Source organism: Ceratotherium simum, chromosome 30 (assembly GCF_057802395.1).
Source record: "Ceratotherium simum simum isolate JZ-2026a chromosome 30, ASM5780239v1, whole genome shotgun sequence".
Taxonomy (NCBI): Eukaryota; Metazoa; Chordata; class Mammalia; order Perissodactyla; family Rhinocerotidae; genus Ceratotherium; species Ceratotherium simum.
The window spans coordinates 30,139,123-30,165,915 of NC_141929.1; the positions used below are offsets into that span (position 1 = coordinate 30,139,123).

Sequence of the window (26,793 nt, forward strand, 5' to 3'; positions counted from 1 at the left end):
ACTAAAACAGTAGTGGTACAAATCCTTGCCAATTTCATAGGGGCAATTTGAGTGTCTGATTTGACTCTGCACATCTTGATGTTCACGCTTTTTGTCATGTTGAAATTACATTTTATATGTGTGTAGTGTAAAAGGCCCTTCGGACAGGGAGATGGAATGGGGATCTGTCGACTGACTCGTCCTCCCACACACACTCCTGTGCCCTCCCCAATGTGCTCCCGACCTGCTTCCACAGAAGGACATGTAGGACAGAACAGACAATGACTGGGGGGATCTCAGAGGGGTACAACTTCCCTGTGGCTTTTGTGAGCACCTAAAGTGAGAACTGAGGGGCAGCATCACTGGATACTGGGATTTGGCAAACCTTTGTGCAGTTCAGCTCTTTGGAGATGCTTTTGTCATTATTCTTGCTGAGGCCTGTGGGAGCCCAAAGGCCAAGCTTCACATGCAGAGAACTCAGCCATATTTGGAGAGGAGAGCTCACCTTCCACCCTCCCAGTGAGTGCTTGTCTGGTTGCTTTTCAGAGTAACCCTCTTGGCCTTTCCAATGGTTTGCCTGCTTGTGCCAGATTCAACTTTCAGAAAGGCCCTTTTATCTTGTCATTCTCTGGAATAAAGACCGTTAATCGCTCTGCGTTGTTCAGGGTGAAAGCTGGGTCTCCTTAACTTGACATTCAAGCCCTCCATTCTCTATTCACCCGTGCAGCCCAAATCACGTCTCTAAGAAGTCTCCAAACACACCTTGCACCATTGCTAATGCCCTGTCTTCTCTGCTCCTTCAAATCTTGTTCACCTGTTACTGCTCAGTATAATCAGGAGAAGTCATGGATGGTTCAGGACATTAATATATACAAACTTTCAAGATAAAAAAACAATTAAACACTTCTCTATTTGAGGTACCTGTATTCACCCAGAGGTCTATAATGCAATGTATAATAGTAATTTGAGTTTGCTGAGCCGTTTCCAGAATATGATTCTATTTTAACTTTCTGGGCCTGAATTTTTAGATGTCTTTCTGATTCTCTTGTTTACCTTTTTTATTCATAAAAGGTTGAAGGAAACCTTCATAGTTAGCCCTAGGAAGCAGGGACTCGGTTTAACTCAGGCTCTTGAAATTGAAAACAAAGAAATACAAAAGCACATTGTTTACCAAAGTGTAGTATACTTATTGCTAGAGTTATGCAAGATCCTTTTAGATGGTGTGCAAAGGTTAAAGCATTTCTATAATGGTTATGAATTTGTATTGCCATGTATTAGAAAAAACTCCCTGATAACAAATCAACAAATTTATGGATTTTACTTTTAACAGGAATTGCTAGCTGTACATTAAAGTTTGTCCTACCTTCTTTGGTGCATAACAGACCACATTTCCCAGCCTTCCTTGCAATTAGACTGGCCATGTGGCTAAATTCTTTCCAGTGGAATGTGAGTGGAAGTGAGGAGTGCCACATCCAGGGCTGGTCCACAATGCCCCCCTGCACCATGTTCTCTTCTTCATGCTCTTCCTCACTGGAGCTGACAGGAATCAACACCCATAACAACATTAGAAACTACGAGTCAAAGACGGCAAAGTCGCCAAAGTCTAGATCAGTGATCCGCAAACTGCTCTATGGGCCAAATCTGGCCCACCATCTACCTTTAAAATAAAGTTTTATTGAAACACAGCCATGCCCATCTGCCTAGGCATTGTCTATGCCGCTTTTGTTGCAAAGGCAGAGTTGAGTAGTTGCTACAGAGACGATAGGACCCAAAAAGCCTAAAATATTTACGATCTGACCCTTTAAATAACAAGTTTGCTGACTCCCTGGTTGTATACCTTAATGATCATATGGAGGACAGCCACTTTGTTGACCTGAACAGCACCCTCGGTCATTACATAAGCAAGGAATAAGCCCCTGAAATTCTGGGCCCATGCGTTACTATAGTTTACCCTACTCTCACAATACATTCTTACTCAGCAGGAGCTAAACTAGGCAGTCCCACATGATTGACCAATGTAGATTATCTGCTGCCAGTTGTTAGTGCCATGCAGGATGACCAGTATGCCTGTGGGGCAGTACTTCCCCCAAGGACTCACCCTCAGGCCAAAATTTCCCACAGGTGCTCTCCCTCACTTAGTCCTATGAACAGGTTGGGCCCAGGGAGTCTGACCACCTAATTACAGCTCAGCATCAAGGGCCTTGAGAGGTGTGAACGTAATGAAATCTCTCCCCAACCACCTGAGTGGAAATAGAAGAAGGTCCTGAAACTCGGGGAAATGGTTGCAGTTACAATGACCCTCAATGAAGCCAGTTCCTGGGGAATTATCTAATGGTCGTGATGGTGGACAAGGTTGTCCCTGCCCTTATATTACTAACTGACCATCAGTGGTCCACTTTTCCCATTGAGTTACTTATTTTGGGGTATACACCTTTGTAAATCACTTAGAGGAGTTATTACTTATGTTTTCTCATTCACTTTTTAATTTTACCATCATTTTATTTTTTAAAAATACAATATCACATTTTTCATGCTTACCTTTAATTCATGGCAAGTCATTCAGGTCTTCCATTTACAGAAATGGTGTAAAATTTCCTTTTTTAATGAGTGTGTTAAAGTAAAGGATTAACTCATAAGAAAACTGACATAATAATACAGATGGTATGCTGATATGGCAAAAACATTATGTTATAATGAGAATAACCTAGGTTCCAGAAGCGCTGCTTATGTCTAGGCTGCATTGGAAAATGTCATAGCATTCTGTATTCACAGAACATTGATCCAGGTTGGATGGTGCATTAGAGGTTACCTCACCCTAAGACACCCCTGCATCTCACCTCCTTGTATTCAGAAAGGATCCCTGAATGTGACCCAATGGGGTTCCCAGACCTCTGGTGTCCCAGTGCCGTGTTCCCCACCATGAAGACTCTGCCTCATTAAACCCATGATTAATAGACCAAGTCAAGTGAAGGGCCCAGTGGGTCAGGGGCTCCTACTAGTTCAGAGATTGTTCTAGCATGTGCTCTCCATGTATCTATTGAGTAAACTGATGGAGATGGAGAGGTTTGGGGGGCTAATTTGGAGCCCCCAGAGGCGTCTTCTCTCCTGAGACCTGCCCAACCATTTAGGAGTTAAGGCCAGTTCCTAGGAGTTTACTCTTCAGACCATGTAGTTCCACAAGGGAAACCTCAGGGAGTTCCCCGAGGGAACAGCGATAATCCCAGTCAACTGCCACTGAAACAAGAAGAGCTGGATCTCTTACGGCTAATGTGACGCAGGGAGATTATACACGTCAAGCAAAACTGAGGTCTGGCTTTAGGCTTCATAGACTCCAGCCTCACCCATCACTTCTGCAGAGTCATCATGAGCCAGGAATGGGCTTCCAGGCTGCAGCCAGGCACAGCAAGGTCTGGGAGTGGCTGCCTCTGTTTGTGAAATTGGTTGATATCACAAGCGGGCGTGGGGTTGAACAAGGGATTGGGAGAATAATTCATCTCTGCCTTTTATATTGTGTTAAGTTGGCCCCCTACAATCTTCACAGGCTAAGAGCCAGGTCTGTGTTCCCAGGTTGCAAAGATCAGCGGGCCAGGGCATGAGACAGGATGGTTATGCCTTAACAAGTGTGCCTGCGTGTGTGTGTGTGTAGTGTGCTAAGTTATTAGAAACAAACTTTTTGTCTGCTATGAGAACACCCTGATTGCCCCAAGTGGATAAAGACAGGAGTGCTCTTTATTAACCCTAATATTAACCCTGTTTATCACCCGTTTTTCTTTCTTGGATAAAAGGGAGGACCCCGAGGCCGGGTTAGTCTTTGCAGAAGCAATCACCTCTAGGTACTGACAATAATGCTGTCACAATGTCCTCACCCCTCCACATGGCTCCCCCTCACCCGCCTTCTATAGTGTCTAGAATTAGTGCAAATTAGCATCCCTTTTTGAATTTTGAGTCTCCAGAAGCTTGATTCAGCTATCTCTTACAGCCTTGGCCAAGATCCTGAGAGCTTTTCAGGATTGTCATGTGTTTTATGGCTGCTGGTTGCCCAGTTCTCCCTGATGTCAACATTGGTCTGGCCTGGACAAAGGCAGGCTTGCCAATGACACTGGGAGAACAGTGTGAGCATGGAGAAGGCACAGCTGTGTCTTTACTGTGCTGGGCTGCAGGCAACCCTGCTTCACATCTGCCCCCTCTGCATTGGCAAGCATGGATCTCATGACTTCAGTTCCTGTGAGGGGGACTAGGGCATGCGCTCCTGGCTGGGCAGCACATTCTCAGTGAGAAGTCCACACTGGGAAAGGAGACCATGAAGTGTGAGCCATCAGCACGTGCCTCCACCACCTGGTCACTACTTCTCCCAGGAACCCCAGCACCCCTGTTTGCAACCATCCTTCCAGGCAGCCAGAGGATCCAGGAGGGGTCAGCAGCAAGGTGAGGCATGTTGAACAGGTGGAAGTGCAAGAGATTCTAGAAGAGACAGTCTATGTTAGCTCATCCAAAGGAGAACCAGACCTGTGCTTAGGGCACGAGGAAAAGTCAATTTGTCAGAAAATTTTGACACCACGGCAGCGTGGTTGTGAGTATGGGATATAACGTTATGCAGCTTTTGTTCGATCCTCAGCTCTTCCTCATACTTGCTGTGTGACTGTGGGTCAGTTGCTTAACCACACTGAGCCCTGGGGGATAATAGTATCAATTAGCGGGTTTATTTTGAGAACTAAGTGAGACCCCGCAAACAAAATACTCAGTACAGTGTCTGCCACACAGTGAGCTTTCGCTAAATATTTGTCAAATGACTATCTGAATGGATAAAAGTGGAAAATACTAATAAATATAAACACTCACAATACTACAGCCAGGAAATGGCAGTTGTAATACCAATTAGATGTATAACATTTCAGAATTTTTCCTATGTGAATAAAGATATATATTTTTACTAAAGTGGAATATTATAGATGACTGGATTTTTTTCTAAAAAAGCATTTTTTAATTTCACTGAAATATAGTTCACATACCATAAAATTCACCTTTGTGAAGTATAATTCAGTGGTTTGACTATGTTCACAAAGTTGTGTAACCATCACAGCTATCTAATCCCAGAACATTTCCATCACTCCAAAAAAAATCTCATGCCCTTAGCAGTCCTTCCTCATTCTCGTTTCCCCTAGCCCTTAGCAACCTCTAGTCAACTTTTTGTCTCTACTGATATCCTTACCTGGAACATTTCTCATAAATAGAATCATGCCTTCTGTGGCATTTTTGTATCTGGCTTCTTTCATTGGCATAATATTTTCGAGGTTCATTGACGTTGTAACAAGTATCCATTACCTCATTTCTTTTTTGTGGCTGAATAATATTCCATTGTATGGATAGATCACGTTTTATCTCTCCATCACTTGGAGGACATTTGGGTTGTTTCCACTTTTGGCTTATACGAATAATGTGTCTATTTGTGTACAAGTTTTTGTATAGACATCTTTTCAATTATCTTGGGTAATTACCTAGGAGTGGAATTGCTGTGAAACATGGTAACTCTGGGTTTAATTTTTGAGGAACTGCCACCCTGCTTCCCAAAGCAGCTGTAACTATTTTATAACTTGTTTTTTGTCCCTTCACAGTAGATCATGATTGTCTTTTCTTATCAATAAATAGAGGTGTGCATCACTCGTTTGAGTGAATGCACAGTATTTCTTAGACAGCTGTACCAGAGTGTCTTTAATTAATTTCCTATTATTGGGCATTGAATGATTCTATGAAACAAGCTGAGCATCCTCATCGTGTCCCTAGCAGGTAAAGGACACTTTCCCAATACCCAGAACATTTTGCATCCCTCTATTTTGGCACTTGCACATCACATTGCAATACAAACCCCCCACTCCCACCTCATCTGTCTTATCTACTACATGGTGAGCTCCTTGAGGAGATAGAACATATCTTGATTTCATCTTTATAATTATAACACCTAGCATACTGCCAGGCATTTGGTAAATGCTTGGAGAATGAATGAATAAATGAATAGAATAATGAATAAATGCAAAGATGGATGGATGGGAGAATGAATGAATAGAGTCATGGACTGTGGAGGAATGGAGTTCGATATTGTAAGAACATTCTGCCCAAAGAACCCTGCATCTAGAGGTAATGAGTTCCCTGACCCTGGAGGTGTGGGACAGGAAGGTGAGTCACTTGGCAGGAATATTGTAAAGTCAATTTTGGCATCAGAAGGGAGACTGGATGAAATTTAAGATGATTCCAAACTTGGCAACATGGATCTCTATGAAATAGAGCCCAGGGAATCTGAGAGATTTGTCCTCAGTTCCCCAGCTGAGCAGCTGTGGGGCTGGGAGCTGCTCTCAAAATTTTCAGGCTGGTTCTGGGAACCTCACAAAAACCTCTGTAAAGACTGGTCTAAAGTCTTCCTTTGCTTGTGCCTCCCTTTGGGAAGCTCACAGTGCACTAAGGTTATAGTCAGGGAAAGGAGAAACCCTTACGTAAGAAGAGTCTGTGATTATCTTAACTGTAGAGTTTAGTCCCTGCTGCTCAGATAAAAGAGGGCAAACTCTTGGAGGTGTGGCTTAGAGGCTCAGAAAAAGCCCTCAGTGATCTTTGTAATGGAGAGAGTTTTTCTGCTCTTTCCTGATTAGACCATTGGGTAAGAGATGGGGTGTGAGTTGGGGGCTGGGGCTGGAAGGGGGTAGGAGCTGAGGGGCGGGGCGGGAGCTGGGGCTCCGGGGCCTGACTGCACAGCCCCTCCTAGTGGCGCAGAGACCTGCAGGCCCAAGAGCTGCTGTCCTTCCACCATGTGGCTCTTCGCTCTGGTCCTGGTCTCCCTGGCCACTTCCACAGCTTGGGGTGAGTCCTTCTGAAATATAAATAGCGGGGCACACTGGAAATCCTTGTCCAGGGACGAGGTGAGAGAGATGTTTATGGAAGAAAGGCGTGACAGATCTGGTTCAGCAGCAGAGCACCATCCAGTCTTGGAGTGCCCAGCCCAGACAGCACCGTCCAGGGGAGAATAAACACCCGAGACCTCAGCTGCCTCAGCCACACGCACAGGAGGGCACCAGCTAACCTCATCCCTCCAGATGAGGACTTGGAAGTACTCAGTTTGTTTCCCCTTGGTATCAGTCCAGATACGCCAAATACTGGAGAGTGGCTTAACAGAATATAGACATTGACTCTGGCACCAGAGTGTGTGGGTTCAAGTCCCAGCTCTGCACTTACTAGCTGTGCGTTCTTATGCAAGTTAGTTCACTTTTCTGTGCCTTAGTTTCCCCCTCTAAAATGTGGATGACACTAGCACCTACCACACTGGGCTATTGTGAGGAGGAAATGTAAAGAGCATAGTCCCTACTATGAAGTGAGTGCAAAATAAGGGTTCATAAAGAAAAGTGGATGTTTTAAAATATAGTATATTAGTAGAAGTTTGAAGTATGATAAGACCAACAGACCAGAAGCAGACTGCCATTGGAAAGATAGTCTGTTACTCACAGTTCCCAAGGGGAGGGGCATGTCACCCCCATGGTGGGCCACAAGGTGAAGCACTGGCGGGGTCAGGAGGCAGCGGGAGGAGGAGGAATTGTGGACAAGATTTTCTATCCTGGTTTCTGGGGAAGGAGGGGCTGAGAGAGGATAAGCAGGTTTAGGGTTGGGAAAGGAAACAGTTCCAATGGGCTCTGGGGCCTCAGAGCTGTCTGCAGTTGTCAGGTACCTGACCCTGGAGTGATCAGGGCAAGATGATAGTGGCCTGGCCTGTGAGAACCGCATGAAGAGGGTGGTTGGGATATGGGCTCTGGCATGTTGGAAGAGCAAGCTGATTCTCACCTCTAGGAATGGCTGCCTCTGGGAGGGGCAGTCCCTCCAGGGTCCACAGGCTGCAGATGTCAAAGCATCAAATACAGACACTAAAGACATGGTTAATACAAGGGCGCAGCAAGGGACCTCAGAACACATCTGTGCCATTTGATGGATGGAGAAACTGAGACTCAGACAGGGAAATGGCCTTGTCCAAGGTCAGCTGGAAAATCATATCTGGACTCTCTCTGTGACTCCTGAGTCCAGAGCCAGTGCTCTGGCCATCAGTGTCCTGACAGCCCAGGCAGATCTGGATTCTATCTTCTTTCTGGTGGCATGACACTGTGAGACACCTGGAACTGAGTGTAAGGGCCGAATAAAAACAAAATTAGGAGGGATTATTCCTTTACCAGTGGTCCCCCTTTAGCAAGGCCATCCCATTTCCATCTTTAGAAAGTCCACACTGGCTGCCTCCATTACATCAGCTTCCTCGTCAGTAAAATGAGCATATGGACAGCTACCTAACCAGGCTTTTGAGATGATTAATTTAAATGAACTGGAATGCACATCCGACACACAGGAAGTGCTCAGTGTATAAACGTTACCTATAACATGCGTGGTCACTGCTACTCTTACCATTATTGCTGATGCCTCTCATCACATCACCCACTTTCTCACCCTTGGCATCTGGCTTCTGTCCACTTCATCTTGCTTGAAAATTATCATTGGACATTTTTCTATAAGAACAAATCTGGATTATTCTTTTCTACTCTGGCCACACACTTGAAGGGAAAGGTTGATCTTTTGTCTATATTTAAAGGAGAGCAATTGGGAGGATGAGAGACTAGAAATCATTTCTTATGAGGAATGCTTGAACAAACAGAGGATGGATCAGAGAAGACCTGAGGGATGGGCATGATCAAGTGTCTGAAAGGCCGCCTGCCCCATGACAGCTCAGGATGGTCCCACAGCAGGTAGAACCAAGGCTGATGGGGAAGCTGCAGGGAGATGAGTTTCTAGCTCAGTGAGGAAGCACTGTCTGCTCCACAAGAATGGAACAGAGAGGAATCTGACCCCATATCTCTCCCCCTCTGGATAACCCTGCTCAGAGCGACCAGAAGAACCCTCTTCAAGCTGGTTGTGTCACTCTCCTGCACTCCAGAACTGTTCTCTGCTGTTCATTCATCCACTAAATAAAGCCCAAACCCTTAGCCTGACATTTGAGGCCCGCCCAGACATGAACCTCTCTCATCCCAGGATTCTTTTCCCCTCCCCATAGACTCCCTCTGGCTCAAATGGGCCATCACTCTTCCTCGGGCAGGCCTTGCATTTTGCTGTCTCAGAGCCTCGGCACATTCTCTTCTCTGCTTTATACCTTCAAACTCCCTCTTCCATCCTCCCTGTTCAGCCCTCCCCCTGCTGCAAGTCCCATCCCCTAGGTCACGGCCTTCATGATGCCACCAATAGAAGCCCTCGCTCCCTCTTCTAACTCCTGCAGGACCTTACTGGTCAGGACACGGACCACTTTCCTCCCAGCAGGAGGGTCAAATATGTATGTGACTCACTCTCCGTACAAGGTTCAGAGCTTCTGAGAAGAGGGGCCGCTCTTGTTCATCCTCCCATCCAGCATGCAGCTCAGCGCCAGGATCCTAGTGGATAATTGTTTCCAGAGGCTCCTGAGAGTGGAAACCCAGTGTCTGTTCACTCCCAGCAGCTCTCATTCATGTATTTACTTTTCACTTGGTGCTGTTTTACCTCCAATTCCAATTTGCTCCTTTAGATAGTCCTATGAGTTAGGAAGGATAGTTAACGTCATCTCTCTGTTGCATAAGAAGAAACCGAGGTTTAGAAACTTCAGGTCACTCATTTAAGGTCACATGGCGAAGGTGACAAGACCCACCTGGAATCCAGTTCCAGACTTCCCCCTCTGACACATCCTCATTTCCTCTCGATGTCCAGCAGGGCACCCATCCTCGCCGCCTGTTGTGAACACCATGCAGGGCAAGGTCCTGGGGAAGTACGTCAGCTTAGAAGGATTTGCACAGCCCGTGGCCATTTTCCTGGGAGTCCCTTTTGCCAAGCCCCCTCTTGGATCCCTGAGGTTTGCTCCGCCGCAGCCTGCAGAACCATGGCACGTCGTGAAGAACACCACCTCCTACCCTCTGATGTAAGCCGGGATGGGGGGGTTTTGGCATCTTTCAGTGGGACGTTTGCCTCAACGTGGTGCAAGAAGGAGCCAAGGCAATCCTCTGAGTGGCTAATACTGTGTTCTGGAATCCTCAAGATACTGTAGATCCTTAAAGACATTCCAGAAGTCCCACAGCATTCTAGAGCCCTGTACTCAACACATATTTATTGAGCACCAACTGTGTGCCTGGCATGTCCTCAGTTCCTGGGATTCACTAGTGAACAGAACAAAGATCCCATCTTCATGGAGCTTGCATTCTAAGAGGGGAGACAGATAATAAACAGCATACAAATTAAGATATGAATTATGTAATGTGTTAGAATATGAAAAGTGCTTTGGAAAAAATTAAAAGGTGGGCAAGTACGAGGAATCAGAAGGAGTGGTTCTGTTTACTGCTGTCCTGAACTTTGCCATAGTTGGTGAGTGGGGTGGGCCAGGAGGTGTTGTGTGGGGAGTCCTACGGGGTGTTAACCAGGCAAGTTCTCAACTCCTAGGTCTGTCTAGACACCTAGTCACTTACAACGCAGTGGTTATATGTCCTTGTCACTCTGGCCAATTGGGCAAAGACGCCCCAGAGGACCCCCCAAGGACGCCTTCCATTCAGACCTTATTCATCTCAACAAAGCATTTCAGGAAATTTTCAGGATCCCGCCTCTTGTTGCCTTCTTTTTGTTTGTTTTTTAATTTCCTCTTCTCTACTTTTCCGCCTTCCTTTCTTCCTTCCTTTAAAAAATATTCACTTTTTATTTCCTGATTGCAAGTGTAATACGTACTTATTACATAAGAGTGAGGAAGCACAGGTAAAGAAAGGTATGAAAATGAAAAACACATATGATTTCACTCTGGAGAGAACTGCTACTCATGTTTTAGATACTGTTTTTCTAGTCTTTTATCTGTTGCATATTTTCTCCCTAAAAAATGGAATCACAAAATATTCTGCACCCACTTCAACATGTGTGCATGTGTTTTTTTTCCACACCAGAAAGGAAATTCTCAGACACCAACTGGGTGTCCTACGACTCAACTCAATCCTAACACTATTTACCAGGAGATGGTATCAGATACCACAGGTTAAGAGCTTAATCCCAAAAGACTGCTCTCTGCTTCAGACGCCCATCACAAGTCCAGGTTGCTACCTGTGCTGCTGACCGACCAGCTATATATCAGATGTTCCCATGACCCCCTTCTTGGGTTCCATTGATTTTCTAAAGTGGCTCACAGACTCAGGAAACAGTTTACTCACTAGATTACTGGTTTATTATGAAGGATATAAAAGGATATGAATCAACAGCAGATGAAGAGATTCATAGAGTGAGGTTCTGAAGAAAAGAGCTTCTGTCCTTGTGGAGTTGGGGCCTGTCACAGTGGCACGTGGAAGCATTCTGGTTCACCAACTGGGAAGCTCTCCAAAGCCCCGTCCTTTTTTTTTAATGGAGGTTCATTACATAGGCACGATTGATTTAATCATTGATCATTGACCATTGATTCGACCTTCAGCCCCTCTCCCTTTCCGAGAGGTCTGGGGAGTGAGACTGAAAGTTCCAACCCTCTAATCACTGGTTGGTTTCCTGGCAAACAGCCCACACCCTTAGCTGAGGTTCAAAAGTCACCTCATTAATATAACAAACACAGCTCTATGGTTCTCATCTCTTAGGAAGTTCCAAGGGTTTTAGGAGTCCTGTGCCAGACACTGGACAAAGAACAAACAAGTATTTCTTTTTTTTCTTTTTTTTTTTTAAAGATTTTATTTATTCAGTTTTTTCCCCCCAAAGCCCCAGTAGATAGTTGTATGTCATAGGTTCACATCCTTCTAGTTGCTGTACGTGGGACTCAGCCTCGCGTTGGACAGAGAAGTGGTGCCTCGGGGCGCTCCCGGGATCCGAACCCGGGCCGCCAGCATCAGAGCGCGCGCACTTAACCGCTAAGCCATGGAGCCGGCCCAAGTATTTCTTATTATAATCACAATATCCCATCACTCTGTACAGATAGCTTGGATGTCTCCTTTGCACATTTATAGCTATATGATGAACATCATTCTATGTCATTAAATATCACAGCCTGACATTTAATAGCTGCATTACCTTGAGTATTGAATCATAATTTAATTACCTGATCTCTTATTTGGGGTCATACTTGTTGTTCTCAATGTTATTGATAATATATATAGCACTCTCATGAACAACCTATAGCTAAATCTTTATGTGCACTCATGAACATTATTGGAGAGTTTCAAAGAAATGACATTTCTGAGTCAAAGAATGTACACATTTCATTAAATTTCCCTCCAGAAGTTTTCCAATTACACTCCTTCCATTAATGTTTGAAAACCTCCATTCTCTAGACCTCTGGCAATTCTTGGGGTTTTTAAAATATGTTTTTTTGACAAATGGCTAGGCAAAACAATAGAAACTACTATTATTATTAAAAATGTGTATATATATACATTTGTTATTTATTTTGCATTCATTTGAATACGAGCAATGTTCACTCTTTTCCCCTTTTTCTGACATTTGAATTTTTTATTTTATGAATATTGTGCCCCTTGCTCTTGGTTATCTGGGGAATGTTCCTCCAGGATGGAGATCAGCAAGTTGTCTTTGCAGGCTCTAACTCTGACACTTGACAGCTGTGCCATCCAAGCACCTTAGTGCCTCTGTTTCCTCATCTACACACTGGGGGCAGTGACGCCTGCCATCTGAGTACATAGAAATCAGAAAATGTAGCTTATGAAATCCTTGGAAACATAAGCACTGCATAGTATGGATCTTTCTGGCTGTGTGAAGGAAGAATTTCTAACCTCTCTTTGCCTCAATTTTCTTGTCTATAAAATCTTGATAATAATAGAATCTACGTCGTGGGTCTGAGTTGAGGATTAAATGAGTTAATACACCAGGAGTACAATACCCAACATGCTGGGAGGACTCAGGAAATGTTACCAATTATAATCTATCTTGGATCTTTAAGATCTGTTATTAGAGCAACAAGTAGTGCTTGCCTGGTATGGTGGATGATAGAATATTAATATGTCAGGGCTGCAAGACACTTATAGAAAACACTCCCTCACCTAGACCTGGGAGATTGAATCCTGGAGCAGGGAAAGCATTACCCAAAGGCCACACAGCAAGTTACTGGCTGTGGCAGGACTACAACACACTTCTTCTAATGTTGCCCCACAAGTATTTCATCCCTGACCTGTTGTATACCCTAAATGCCTGCCAGTTGAGTGACTTCTCACGATTTATGGAAGTCTCCCCTTGACTAGAACTCCTGGTTTACTTGATGGAAGAACACGGTCACACTGCAGCTCACCTACAGATCCCAGTGGAGAGCCAGGCTGTGTCCAGGACATGAAGGAAATGGTCCTTTCCCAGGTGTATATGCAGCCTCTTCTCCTTGACCCAGGGCATCCCGAATGCTCTGGGAAGAGGACAGGTGCCAGGCCTCCTCCCTATACACAGTCCTGGAAGACATTAGTGAGCCCCACAGCCCCCACCCGGATCCCCAGACAGCCGCCTGCCCGTTCCATTGTCTCAGGTATGGTAAGAACCACTCTATTACAGGACTAAACTCCCAGTCGAAGACCCAGCCTGATCATAACAGACATCTTCTTGCTTAGTTCTGACTGAATCTCAGGAGTTATTCTTTCCCGCCCCCCTCCTCAGGTGCTCCCAGGACCCAGTGGCGGGGCAGATGCTCTCAGACCTCTTTACCAACAGAAAGGAGAACATTCCCCTCAAGTTTTCTGAAGACTGTCTGTACCTAAACATTTACACTCCTGCTGACTTGACAAAGAAAAGCAGGCTGCCGGTAAGCAGGGGGACCCACAGGTCAAAACAAGTGAGTTCCAGCCTCCAGGATCTTCTGGTGGAGACTGGAAGAGGTTGAAGGCAGTTTGGAGTGGGGACATCACCAGCCATGGCTGTTTCAGGGGCCCCAGGGCTTTCTTTACCCACCACAGCCAGAGCACTTGACCACAGGAAACTGCAGGGGATGAAAATTTTTCCTTTCTTCCCTTCTAGGTTCTTTGGCTGGCCTAATAATTCAATTGACATAAGACAGATTATCAGGAGAAAAACAAATTTAATTTCATATATACAGGAGCTTACAAAAATTTGAGCATCAAAGAAGTGAGCAAAGCAAGCAGCATTTATACCTTTGAGACAAAGAAACAATTGTTTTTGAAGATTTGACAAAGCATAGGGGTTTGGGTTGGAGTAGAAAGTTAAAGAGGAAGTAACAAAGTTTGTTTATACAGTCTTCTCAGCCTTGAACTTCCTATCTCTAGTGATAAGGATGTCTTTTACCCTCCAGGTTCAGGGAGGGTACCCTTCTCTTGGGAGATTTATTTCTTGCTTTCAGGGGAACAAACGTAGGTTAGAGTGTCCTCCTCACACTGGTTGTTTCCTAGGAATTTTTCTTAAGTATGTTTATTTCAAAATAATCGGTATACCAAAATGACATATTTTGAGGTGGCTTATCCTGCTCCCCTTCAACCTCAGTTTCCCCGGTGACAGACATAGGATCTTTTGGGGAGTTTGCTGTACATCTGAAATTACCTTTCAATTTTTCCAAGTTTTTCTATGCTAATAGAGGAAACATGATTACTCTTGGTTGCCAGATTGGGACTCTGACACCCAGGGTAGCTAAGACATAATTTCTAACAAGGTTAGAGCTGAAGGAATCTTAGAGGTAAGCCAACAACCCAACCCTTCCTTTACAGGTAGAGAAACTGAGGCCCAGAGAGTGGAAACCAAGGTCACACCTAGGGTTGGAAGAATGAGAGCCCGAGTCTTCTGATTTTCAAACCAGTGCTCTTTGACGCAGACTAGGAAATTGTGCCTGTGTGTGGTTTTTCCTCAGCACACAAAGATCAGTCTATGATGTTGTCCTTTGATGGAAATCTGGGGGCAGAATGTGGGTCAATACAAGAAGCACTTTCCTTTGCTTTTGCCCAAGTATCTAGGATTATGTTGTAGCTTATTTCCCCCCCTAATTGTCTTTGGCCTGGGCTGATGACACAGTGAGTCAGCATTTCATGAATAAAGGGAGGCCCAGAGATGGGGCAGGCTTCCGGACCGTGCTGGAGGGTGGGGAGGGTCTGCTGGAAAATGAGGGGATCCCGGCGGTGGAGAAGGGAGGGGTGTGAGCACCCAGTCATCTCCCAGGACACAGCTGGCATGATGCCCAGGAGTGGAGGAGGCATCTGTGAACTTGTGACTAGAAGCGGCATTGCACATACTTGGCCCAAAGAGGTAGGGGCAGGGGTTTACGCATTCATTCACTCATTCGTTCATTTTTCCATTATGTACTCAGTGCCCCATATACATAGCTAGACTCGGGTGTTAGAAGAAAAGAGAAACATATAACCATTACCAAGCAGCCCCTGCCTTTGAGGATCTTACCATCTGGGCTGCACAGACAGAGACTAACTTCAGCAAATCACTGCTGACCTGACCTTGGCTCAGCCTTCACTCTGAGATGACTCACATTCAGGGATCAGAAGTGTGGGAGGAACAAGGATGCTGGGAACCTGGAGGCAGGAGAACCTCTAGTTACGACACAGGTTCTGGAAATACATGGTCTCGTTATAAATCCTGGTTTTGCTATTTGCTCTCTAAGAGACCTGGGTCTATTTCCTCACAACTGCAATAATCACATATGAGTATTCAATGGTGAATATCAAGCTTTAACTCAGTGCCTGACAAAGTATACCACCAAGTGTTCCAGACACACCACTTAGAGTTGAAGGGAAGATCTTACTCCTTCTCTAGCAGCCAAACAAGTGCACTTTGGACATCGGCTGCAGTGCGCTAGGCAGCTCAACAGGTGGACTCTGGGTCCACATGACATGGGCTCAATTCCTGCTTCCACCGCTCATTAGCTGTTGTGACCTCAGGCAGGTTAAGTGCCTCAGTTTTCCTGGCTGTTAAATGAACAATAGTAGTCCCTACCTCATGGATGGTTTACTTTTAAATGCTTAGAACAGTACTTGGCACATAGTTTGTGCTATGAGTTCTTTTTTTTTATTAGCAAAATTATTACAGTGTTTTTATTTTAGCCACTCTCACTTCCCTGCTATGCAAGATATTTAAATGCAAGAGCCATGTGTTATAAATTGTTATGTCCACTCTCATCCTTGATTCTTATCACATTCTCTGGCGTATAGTAGGTTCTCAGATCACGTTAGTCAAGTGATTGAGGACTTCTTAGAGGAGGGGCCTTTAAGGCTGGGCTTGGGAGGATGGGTAGAATTTGGGGATGCAGTGGAATCAGGAGGAGGCAGAGGGAAGGCATATTAGGAAGACATAACACTGGGGGCATGTGTGCTTCTGGAGATAATCATTCACACGTGAGAGAAGTTTAATTCAGCACATAAGAGGTGACTAAGGTAAAGCTGAAATACAAGGGTGCAGCATGCAGAGTATGCTGAGCTGGGGGAGGATGACATGAGGATGGTGGGAATGTTGGGGAGATGATACCCTTAGCCTTGAATGTGCCAGTGATGGTGTTCTCAGCATGAAGAGGCCTGGGAAGAGGTGGCATTGAGGCCAGGAAAACAGGCACGGGCAACCAGGGGTGGTAGCCTGAGCCCCAGCTGAAAGAGTGGGGGAGGAGAGAAATTGTCTGCTCCAAATTTAGGGGCACTGGTGGACTTTGTGTAATGGCCTCCTTGGGTCATTGCTAAGAGGTAGGCAACCAAACCAGATGACCTCTTGAGGTCCTTCTCAGATCTGCTTCCTATAACCAGTCCCTCCCTGTCCAGGTGATGGTGTGGATCCACGGAGGTAGTCTGGTTATGGGTGGAGCATCCACCTATGATGGGCTGCCCCTCTCTGCCCATGAAAACGTGGTGGTGGTGACCATTCAGTACCGCCTGGGCATCTGGGGATTCTTCAGGTAAGATATCAGACTCTTCTCACTGCACACTGGTTCCCAAAGCAAGGATGCTAGGTGCCCACTCAGGTCTTGTCGGCCCTCAAGAGGATCTTTGCTAAATTCCCTAGTAAGTCAACCAATTCCTTCATAATTGGGCTCCATCTACCTTCTCATTCCCCAGCCACACTGGTCCACTTGCTTCTGAGCTTTGCATGTGCTGTTCCCTAGCCTGGAATGCTCATTCTACCTGACAAACTTTTATTCATCCTGCAAGATCCTATTCAAATGTTTGTTGTTAGTGCTTTTGAGTCAATTCTGACTCCTAGTAACCATGTGAGGAAGAATGGAACCCTGCTCTGTCTCTTTGCATCACCCTCTCATCTTTTGGCACTGTACCAGACTGTGCTCTGCTTCTATTTATGGGGTTTTCATGGACTATTTTTCCAGAAGTGGATGGTTCGGGTTTTTTTCTTGGTCAGCTTTGGTCTGGAAGCTTCGCCGAAAACTGTCCAACATAGGTGACCCTGCTGGTATTTGAAATACTGGTGGCATAGCTTTCAGCATCACAGCAACATGCAGCCGCCACAGTATGACAACCAACAGATGGGTGGTGTGGTTCCCTGACCAGGAAACAAGCCTGGGCTGCAATGGTGACAGCACTGAATCTTAACGCCTAGACCACCAGGGCTGGCTAACTCAAATGTTCTCTTCTCTGAAACGCTCATCTCCTTTTCACCTGTGCTGCCCCAGCTCATTGCAACCTCTAAAATGCCAGTTAGCATGCAGCACAGCAGTCAGAGGCTTACGGATCTTACCTTGTGGGAAAGTAAGGAAGCAGCAGACTCATGGCAGTGAATGCTTGTGGATGAAGAAAGGGGTGGCTGGAGCTGGGAGGTTGTCGTAGAATCTGATCCCTGTGGACAACCCTCCCAGGAATGTCAGGTCCACTCATCCCATTTCCTTCTGCATCTGGCATATTCATAAGTCAAGGCTAGAGAATTCTCCACTTCCTCTCCGTGGAAACAGGACCAGGTTTCCTGAAGGACAGTTACTATGAGCCTTTTCTGAATGCACCAGCCCCAGGACCTCTGACCCTAGGATTCCTGATGGGTGGAATGGGGGAGGGGTGGGCTCCTCACTGGAAAGACCTATGGAGCTGGGGGATATAACCCCAAGTGAGTCATGTCCCAGGATGTGTGTCTTCATTGAGACTGCCATTATTTTTACAAACGGCCTGGTTCTCTGCTCCCTGTCACAGTTAAACAGCTACATTAGGGATCCCCGCTCCTCTCCTCCCAGTCTATCCTCAAACCTATGTCAATCAGGTTTTCACTCCAACCATGCCACCAGACTATTCCGGCTGAGTTCACCAATGACCCCCCAGCTCATGGCCCAACCTTGGCAAACATCCACACACCATCTGGGCAGCATCCACAGACAATTGCTCACACGTTTTTGAAATGCTTCCTTCTCTTGGCTCCTGGCAACCTCCTACAGCGTGGATTGCTCCGTCTCAGCCCCTTCAGTGTACCTTCCTGGTCCCCATCCAAGGGCTTCTGTGTATGTCTCCCTCTCCATCTTCACTGCTGCCCTGAGTGACCTCAGGGGCACTTTCATAGCTGCCTATGTTGGCCCCAACTTCTCCTTTGAAACCCAGAAGCACATCATTGTCTACCTCCTTCTACCTCCAGCTGTCACCATGGGATGTCTAAAGGGCACCTCACATTTCACTTGGATAAATATAACCCTTGACTCCCACTGCCCCTCTCCCCAAAACACTCCGAATTTCCCCACAGTGCCCCCTGCTCAGCTGTTGGCAGCTCCATCCTTCCGGTTGCTCAGGATAAAGGCCTTTGTCAGCCTTGACTCTCTTCTTTGTGTCACAGCCCACATCCAGTAGGTCAGCAAATCCTCTTGGCTCCACCTTTAGAGAATATTCAGAATCCAGCCCCTTCTCACCTCCTCCCTTGCACCAACCCTAATCAAAGCCTTCTGTGTCTCTCTCCTGGATTACTATAATAACCTTCACTTTTATAATCCTGCTACTTTTATACTCTCTATGATCCACACAGTAGTCAGAGTGATCATTTAAGACATAAACAGAATCTTGTCCTTCCCCTGCAGTGGCTTCTCTCCTTGCTTACAGTGACATTGACGCCCTTACCAAGGCGCATATGGTCCTCTCTAGCTGCATGTCCTATACTCATACTTTGTTCACTGGACTCCAGGGCCTTTGCACTTCCTGTTTCTTCCACCCGGAATTCCTTTCTTTGGATATTTGCAAGGCTCTGCACTCATTCATTCAGGTCTCTACTCAACTACCATAGCCTCAAAGAGGCCTTCCCTGGTCATGTCATCTGAGATAGGACTCCACTGCCACGCCTCTGCCTTTCCCCTTACCAAGTTTTATTGTTCCTGAAAGCACTTTCACTACCTGACATTATATTCTATACTTATCTGTTTCTTCGTTTATGATCCATAGTGTGAGCTCTGTGTACTCAGAGGTTTGCCTGTTTTGTTCTCAGATGGGTTCCTGGCTCTTAGAACAGTGTTTGCACATAGTAGATGCTCAATAGATAGATGCGGATGAAGGACTGTAGAGCCCACAACAGAACAATGCTGCAGGAGAGGAAGGCAGGTGAAGACCCCTGGGTTAGGGCTGTGGAAGCCCCGTCTCATTCCGGAAGGCTCACCTATAGCGCCATCTATGGTCCTGAGAGCCCTGCCATGATGTCTCTGCTCCCATCCCACCCTGTTCTCTTACTCATAGCACAGGGGACGAACACAGCCAGGGAAACTGGAGTCACTTGGACCAGGTGGCTGCACTGCGCTGGGTCCAGGAGAACATTGCCAACTTTGGAGGTGACCCAGGCTCCGTGACCATCTTTGGAGAGTCAGCGGGAGGTCTAAGTGTTTCTGTTCTTGTAAGTGTTCCTGGATGTGATGTGGCTATTGATGGGACACCATGGAGACCAGCCAAATCTAGCCATGGGCACCTGTATTTGCAAGACCAGGATTCTAGGCTGATGCTGTTCTGCACAGCATCATATTGTGGAGAGCTAGTGGCCAAACTCTCTTTATCCCCCAGGAAGCTCAGAGCTCACCTAGCATCCTAGGGCCGTAAAAATATTCAGCCACAGCTGCAACATTGCACCTCTTCTAACTTGGTTGAGCTCTCTCTCTCCTTCCTAATCATTTTAACATTAGGACTTACCTCACTCTCTTGGGACGTAGGGGTGGGTATAAATTATGAATAAGAGGAGTCAACATTGAGGGTTGTGCAGAGTGTCATAGTTTGGCTTGTAGCCATATACATGTCAATGGGACATGAGCACTTAGATCAGGTCAGGGGCCTCCTCTGAGATAGTTTGAATGTTTGTCCCTGGCCAAGAAGGAGGGCAGCAGTCTCTGGACTGAGGGATGGAGCGGGGTTGGGGAAGGTGAGTGATAAGGAGGAGGGGTCAGAATGTGAGATGGGGAGGGATGGGACAGGGGATTTGGGACACAGACATGACCTGGGATCCTGGTGTGGGGAATGGGGTTGAGGGAGACTCTGAGGGGAGCAAAGATGGAAAACCAGCTTAGAAGGTGCTGCAATCTGTAAGGAATCCTCCAGCTGCCTCACCTTTGAGCAGAGGGTTGGCTCTTTAACAGTATTATTAAAACATGTGTTGGCTTCATAGTTGAATACTCAAGGGAGATTGTTTTCATATTTTATAAAGTGAAGAAAAAGGAAAAGTACAAATAACCTTAAAGAAGAAAAAAGTCATCCATAATTCCACTAGCCAGGGGTACTCACCATGGACATTTTGACACATATTTTTCTAGGCTTTTTTCCATGACTCACCCTATATATCTACTTATCAGTCTATCTAATCATCTATCCTCTATTTATCTTTACGTCTATCTGTCTATCTATCTATCTATCTTCTATCTGTCTGTCTTTCTGTCTGCTTATCTATCTATCTAGGATTTTTTTAAACAAAAAAAAAACTTTAGCATTATAACAGAACATGAATATTTCCCTAAACATTAAGTACTCTTCCATAATTTTATTTTTGATAGTTGTGTAGTGTTTCACGGTAAGAATGAAAAATAGCATACTTGCCAAATCTCATAATATTGAAAATTGTGTTGTTTGCTTTTACTTTTATAAACAGCATGAGCATTCGTAGAAATAATTGTGTGCCTCCATGATCATTTTTCTTAGGATATATTCTGAGAAACTGAAATGCAGAATAGGATCTGTGTCTTTAAAGTGTTGTTAGGAATTTCTTAGCATCTTTCAGATACTTTCGATTTTTATGAAACGCGCATACCACACACTTCCTGTTCTGTCCCTCACTCTGTGCTCCTGGTTCCCTCCAGTTGAGGGAGGTTTTCTTGGAGAAGCTGGGTCTCAGGGTCAGCCTAGGGAACAGGCCAGGCCAGGAGAGGACCTGTCATGTCCACTGAGCCACAGGGTCTCCAGGGGAATGGTGCAGGGCAGAACTGTGGATGGGGGTAGCTCATGAAGACCCCTCCCTGTGAGCATAAACTCTCTTCCTCTCCCTCTCCTCACAGGTGTTATCTCCACTGGCCAAGAACCTCTTCCATCGGGCCATCTCTGAAAGTGGAGTGGCTGTCACTTCTGTCATGGTCAAGAAGGACTTAAAGCCCGCAGCTCAGGTAGGTCTCATGCTGGACCACCCTTGCACCCTTTGCTCTGCTCTCCTGGAGGCTTCCGGGGCCTTTTTTTCTGTGAGATCCAGCTGACATCCTTAAAGGATCACAGAAGTGAGAATGGCTGAGTGGGAAGGGCAAGGAGACACCTTACCCAACCTCCCAGTTATCCAGCTGAGCAAACCGGGCAGAGAGTGGAGGCAGCTGGTCAAGGTCAGAGGGTGATCAGGGCAGAGCTGGGACTCAAGCTCAGGACTCTGGACTGTCAGCACAGGGCACTGACCACTGGCCACTGACCACACTTCCTAAAGTGTGCCACATGGGGTGCCAGGCCAGACAGTGGGCAGTGGAGCGTCACTGTGTGTTGTCTCTCTCAGGGTCTGAGTTCTGGTGAAGCCACTTGGAGCATGTGAGCCTGGAGTGGTCCTTCCCTGAGGGCATTGTGACTGGGGGTTGTTCCTAGAGAATTCATTCATTGATTCATTCATTCACTCAACAAATAATTTTGATATAGCCAGACATCTAGCAACCTCATGATGTTTCCATCCTATTGGAGGAGACAGATTAAGGATTACATAATCATCCAAATTATAAATGTCAACTGTGACAAGAGCAATAAGGCAGAGGTACCTGATGTCATAGCAGGATCCAAAAGGAGTAGTTAGTCCAGTGTGTAGGTGGAGGTTATCAAGAAAGACTTACTGAAAAAAAGTGATCAACGAGTTGACATCAAAAGGATGAGCAGTAATTTACTTGGTGAGAAAAGAATATTCCGGAAAGAGGGAACAATATGTGCAAATGTCCTGATCAGGAGGAATTATCTCCAGTGAGAGAGAATGAGAAAGGCTGATGCAGCCAGAACAGAATAAACACAGGGAACATGGAGTGAGCTGAGGATGGGGACACTGCAGGGACCATGCTGCACAGGACCCTGTGAGGACTTTGTCTTTATCTGGAGGCTGTTAGGAAGCCAAGGAAGAGTGAGCAGCAGGTGGCTCTCCTGAGGAGCGCCCACTGGAGTGAGTGTTGTGGAGCATTTTGGTGGCGCCGTGAGTGCTGTTTTTGTGGAGTGGTGGTGGCAGCAGCCAGACATAGAGGGGCTGGTAAGCAGGAGAGGAAAGGAAGAAGCCAGGAAGTTTTAGAACTTTGGAGACTGTTTTTCAGAATTCTTTGGTTATAAACAAGAGAAGCCCACTTGACCAGTCTTACGCAAGAAGGGAGAATTTATTTAAAGGAAAAAAGTGGCGGAGATGGAGCTGGATTTTGCTATCAAACAGGAACCAGAAATTGGGAAAATGAAGTGTATCTAAGACTCTTATTATTGCTCTTTCTCTCTCTCTCTTATTCATTCTCTCCCTCTCTCTCTCATCCTCTCATACTTTCTCTCTCTCTCTCCTCTACTTCTCTCTGTGCGTTTTTATTTATTCAACAAATACATCCTGAGAGCATTGATTCTGTGTCAGACACTGTTCTAGGCTCTAGGGAGCCCTACACACTCTCCATGGCCCCACATTGATGGAGCCTGCCTTCTCTCCATCTGTGTCTTCTCCTCTGGTCATTTTGAAAGTGGTTTGACCAAGTCCAAATGTCTAGTAAGTGGATGAACCAAGATTTTAAACCAGACAGTGTGATTCTGGGCTCCATGGTCTTAAGCCCCACTCCATGCTGCCTCTCCTTAGATGTTCAGCTCTGAGATCCTTAGGCCCATTTTAATAGAGATAAAGTAACAGAGATGTGGTTGTTTAATTGGCATGCCTGGAACCAGGACCCACACCTGCTGATCTAGAGTATTTTCTGCCATCCCCTTCTGCTGCCTTTAGAAATTGAGGTTGGGATGGAACACCTCTTTATTGACCGAGGCAAGGGACTTGGCTCTTGAATTCTCTGTTGCCTGTGATCTCTGCAGCAATTTGCCATCTTTGCTGGGTGTAAAACCACCACCTCTGCTGTCCTTGTTCACTGCCTGCGCCAGAAGACAGAGGACGAGCTCCTGGAGACGTCACAGAAGGTGGTAGGTATATCCGTTCTCGTGGCCACACAAGCCTCTCTCTCGTAAACTTGGCCCAGACTTCACCATTTCAGCTGTCTCTTTGCCCCAGAGAAACTACCTGGGACAGTGTCTCACCTCTCAGGAACAGTGTAAGCCTCTGCATCTGAATGGGGAATTTCTTTTTTTCTTTTCTATTATGAAGTATCTCAATCACAGGAATGTCAAAAAATAACATAGTGAACAATTGTGTAATAATCTCCTACCTGTATTAAAACTTACTATTTTGCCATTCTTGTTTTCAGATATAGTTTTAAGAAATTAAACATTAACTATTTCCAAAGGTAACTACCACCCTACACTTTGGGGTAGGATATACTAAAAAACAATGATTTTCAGGAGGGTTGTCACAATTTATCTTGGTTAATTTAGAAACTACCTCAATTATAACCCCCGTGGTGGCCCAGTTTTCTAGCTTTTCCGAGACTGACTCAATAGTGATTCTAGGTTAACTATACATCCACCTATTCACCCATTTAACCAACCAACCATCCATCCATTCATCCATCCTTTCATCGTCTTGTTATCCATCTATCCATCCACCAATCCATCCAATTCATCAATATGCTTTCATCAATCTAGTATCAATCCATCCAAAATTTCATTCATCTATTATCAATCATCCATGCATCATCAGCCACCATATATCTTCATTGCATCATTCATCCTTCTAAAATCAATTATCCATCCATCACCTATCTGGTAGTTATCATCCATCTATCCACTTATCCATCCAGTTCACTCATACTCCATGTATTGACCAACTCCTCTCGTCCACTCATCCATCCATCGATCCATCCATCCATCCATCTGTCTGTCTATCCATCTACCTGTACTAAATGTGTGGCTGGATAACAGGGAGAGTGATGCAGACATGAATCAGATGTAGTCCCTGCTCAAAAAGAACAATCTATGGAGAAACATTATACGCTTCATGGATTAAGTGTGGTGGGAGTATAGAGACAAGAAATATTTATGATAGTGAGCAAGGATGCTTCACACAGAAGGTGATATTTGAGGATTGATGGATGGCTATGGCAGTGTGTCATCACAGGGACAGATACCCAGAGAATACAGCATCTAGGGCCAATGACAATTATTCTCTTTGTGGGAGAAGGGTATGAGTGTGAGCTCAGGAGTAGCCTGAGCCCCTGGACTCTCGGTCTGAACTTTGGGCTCCTGAGGATGTTCCTGTACCCCCAAGGACGGGCTGCTAGCACTGAACTCTGCTCTATTTCAATGGGTTGAGTCCAGTGTGGTCTTGGGGTTTGGCTCCTGGTTTCTCAGGCTCAAATAACATGACCAATGTGTTCAAAGAATTGAAATAGAACTGCTCTCTGATGCCTGGAAAGAGGAAAATTTATTTCAGCATTCTCCATGTGGCAGAAGAGGAACCAGTTATAAGGGGAGATTTAGTGAATTTGAGAAAACCCAGAAAACATAAAAGCCCATGTTACTCTTCTGAGGTTGTCTGAGACCACATGGAAGTGTTACCATGATTACCCTCACTCTCAAAAACATCCACACACAGACACACACAGATGCACATCTGGCTGGTATGGTTACACCCATAATAGAGGGACGCTTACTGGTCACTTGCTGCATAGTGGTCAGACCTGTTAGCTACAAGGTAACGGTACAATCAGTGCAATCTTGGTGAACAAACAACAAAGAAAAGTGTAGGATGGGGTGAATTTCCAAGAGCTTCTATGAGTCAGGACTTTCTAATGCAAGATGAGAAAATTCATCTCAGAGTGCCTTGAGCAGAAAAAGGAGTGTGTTGCAGCAGAATCTTCAGGTAACTAAATGAAAAGTAAACTATAGTTCAAGTAGAAGGCTTCAGGCTTGGCTGCATCTAGACACACATATGATATAATTAAGAATTTCTCTGTATCCATCAGCTTTTTACCTCTAGTTGTTGGTTTCATTCTCGGCCAGGTTTGTCCAGTGAGGAGGTGAAAATAAAACAGCACTCTAGACTTACATCCTATAGGCTTAGAGACTTTCTTTCCCAATAACTCCAACAAAAGCTTTGGGATGAACTCCACTGGAGGGACATGGACCATGCCCATCCTTGAATTAATCTCTGTGGTCAGGGAGATAAGGCACGATGGGTCACATATAGAGGCCTGGATCCACGGGGTAAGAGTGGGGAAGAGAGAGGTCTCCCAAAGGAAAATTGGGATGTTGTAGCCTAGGGGAACAAGAAGGGGAAATGGGTGGAGGGCAGGGCAGGCACAACCACAGACATCCTCTCCAGAGCTCCCCTTCCCATCCTACACCCACATCCTGTGCTCATGCTCAGCGGAGCCAGTGTCCTGCCCGCTTCTTGCCCCAGCCCTGGTGGCATGTGTGGGAGAGCCTGATTCCTTTGGCGCACAGCTCACAAGATCAGCTTTTCTCTCAGGAAGCCTTCTCACCCACATCCTCTGCTTTTTTCTTCATAGAAATTTATCCCTCTTGATTACCTTAGAGACACCAGAACAGTAAGGACCTTTGGTTTCTTGATTACAGGTGTTACGTCTTGACACCTTTAAGCTCCAGTGAAATGTGAATGAAAGAATTCCCCCTGTGGACTCTTAGTAACTACCTGTGTCTATATTGCTGAGGCCCAGAGAGGGGCAGTGACTTGCTTGGGTAACAGAGCCAGGAGGACCAGACGTAGGACTGGAACCCCTTCTTCTGACTCCCATTCCAGTGCTCCCAGTCTTCAACTCTGTCCCCCTCAGCCAAGTCTACCCTCTTCTTGTTTACATTTCCTGCTCCCAAAAATGCCCTCTTGAGATAAAGCTAGACTAGAAACTACCACTCTGGGGAGATGGGGATAAGTGGGTGAGGGGTTTCTTCAGGAGCCTTCATTGAGGAGCCCAGATCTTCTCCTGGAGGCTGCAGGGTTGACTGGCTGTGCAAGCTGCACTGTCTGCAGGGCCGTCAGGAAGACAGCCCAAAATCTCAGTCCTGAGGACAGCACCCTCCTCCCAGCTGTGCAGGAACCTCCAGAACCATCCTCCACATGTCCATCCTCCTCCCCTCCTACCTTCCAACGAGTTGCCCGGTACAGATGACATTACAGCGGCACCGTCCTCCAATTCTGTCCTCTCTGCTCTCTCCCTGGGGATAATAACACTTACCTTAAAGGTTTTGTGGGGATTCAATGAGATTCATTCAGTCATTCAGCAAAGATTTAATTAGCACTCATTGTGTGCCAGGACCTGATTCAAGAGCTGTGGGTAAACCAGAGAAATGGACAAAA

The 26,793-nt window shown here is 45.8% G+C and overlaps 1 protein-coding gene across 3 annotated transcripts in view; it reads left to right on the top strand.

The window, feature by feature from the left end:
* The first annotated feature begins 6,773 nt into the window (after positions 1–6,773).
* LOC101408822 (liver carboxylesterase-like) overlaps positions 6,774–26,793 on the top strand; it is a 31,683-nt gene continuing 11,663 nt past the window's right edge. The window contains exons 1-8 of one of the 3 annotated variants that reach the window (XM_087420344.1): positions 6,774–6,825; positions 9,727–9,934; positions 13,618–13,762; positions 16,719–16,852; positions 19,602–19,755; positions 21,395–21,499; positions 23,400–23,504; positions 25,988–26,026. In XM_087420344.1, the coding sequence (XP_087276470.1) occupies positions 6,774–6,825; positions 9,727–9,934; positions 13,618–13,762; positions 16,719–16,852; positions 19,602–19,755; positions 21,395–21,499; positions 23,400–23,504; positions 25,988–26,026 (942 nt within the window). The remainder of the gene's footprint in view (positions 6,826–9,726; positions 9,935–13,617; positions 13,763–16,718; positions 16,853–19,601; positions 19,756–21,394; positions 21,500–23,399; positions 23,505–25,987; positions 26,027–26,793) is intronic. The other 2 variants (XM_087420345.1, XM_087420346.1) reach the window with 2 other exon arrangements.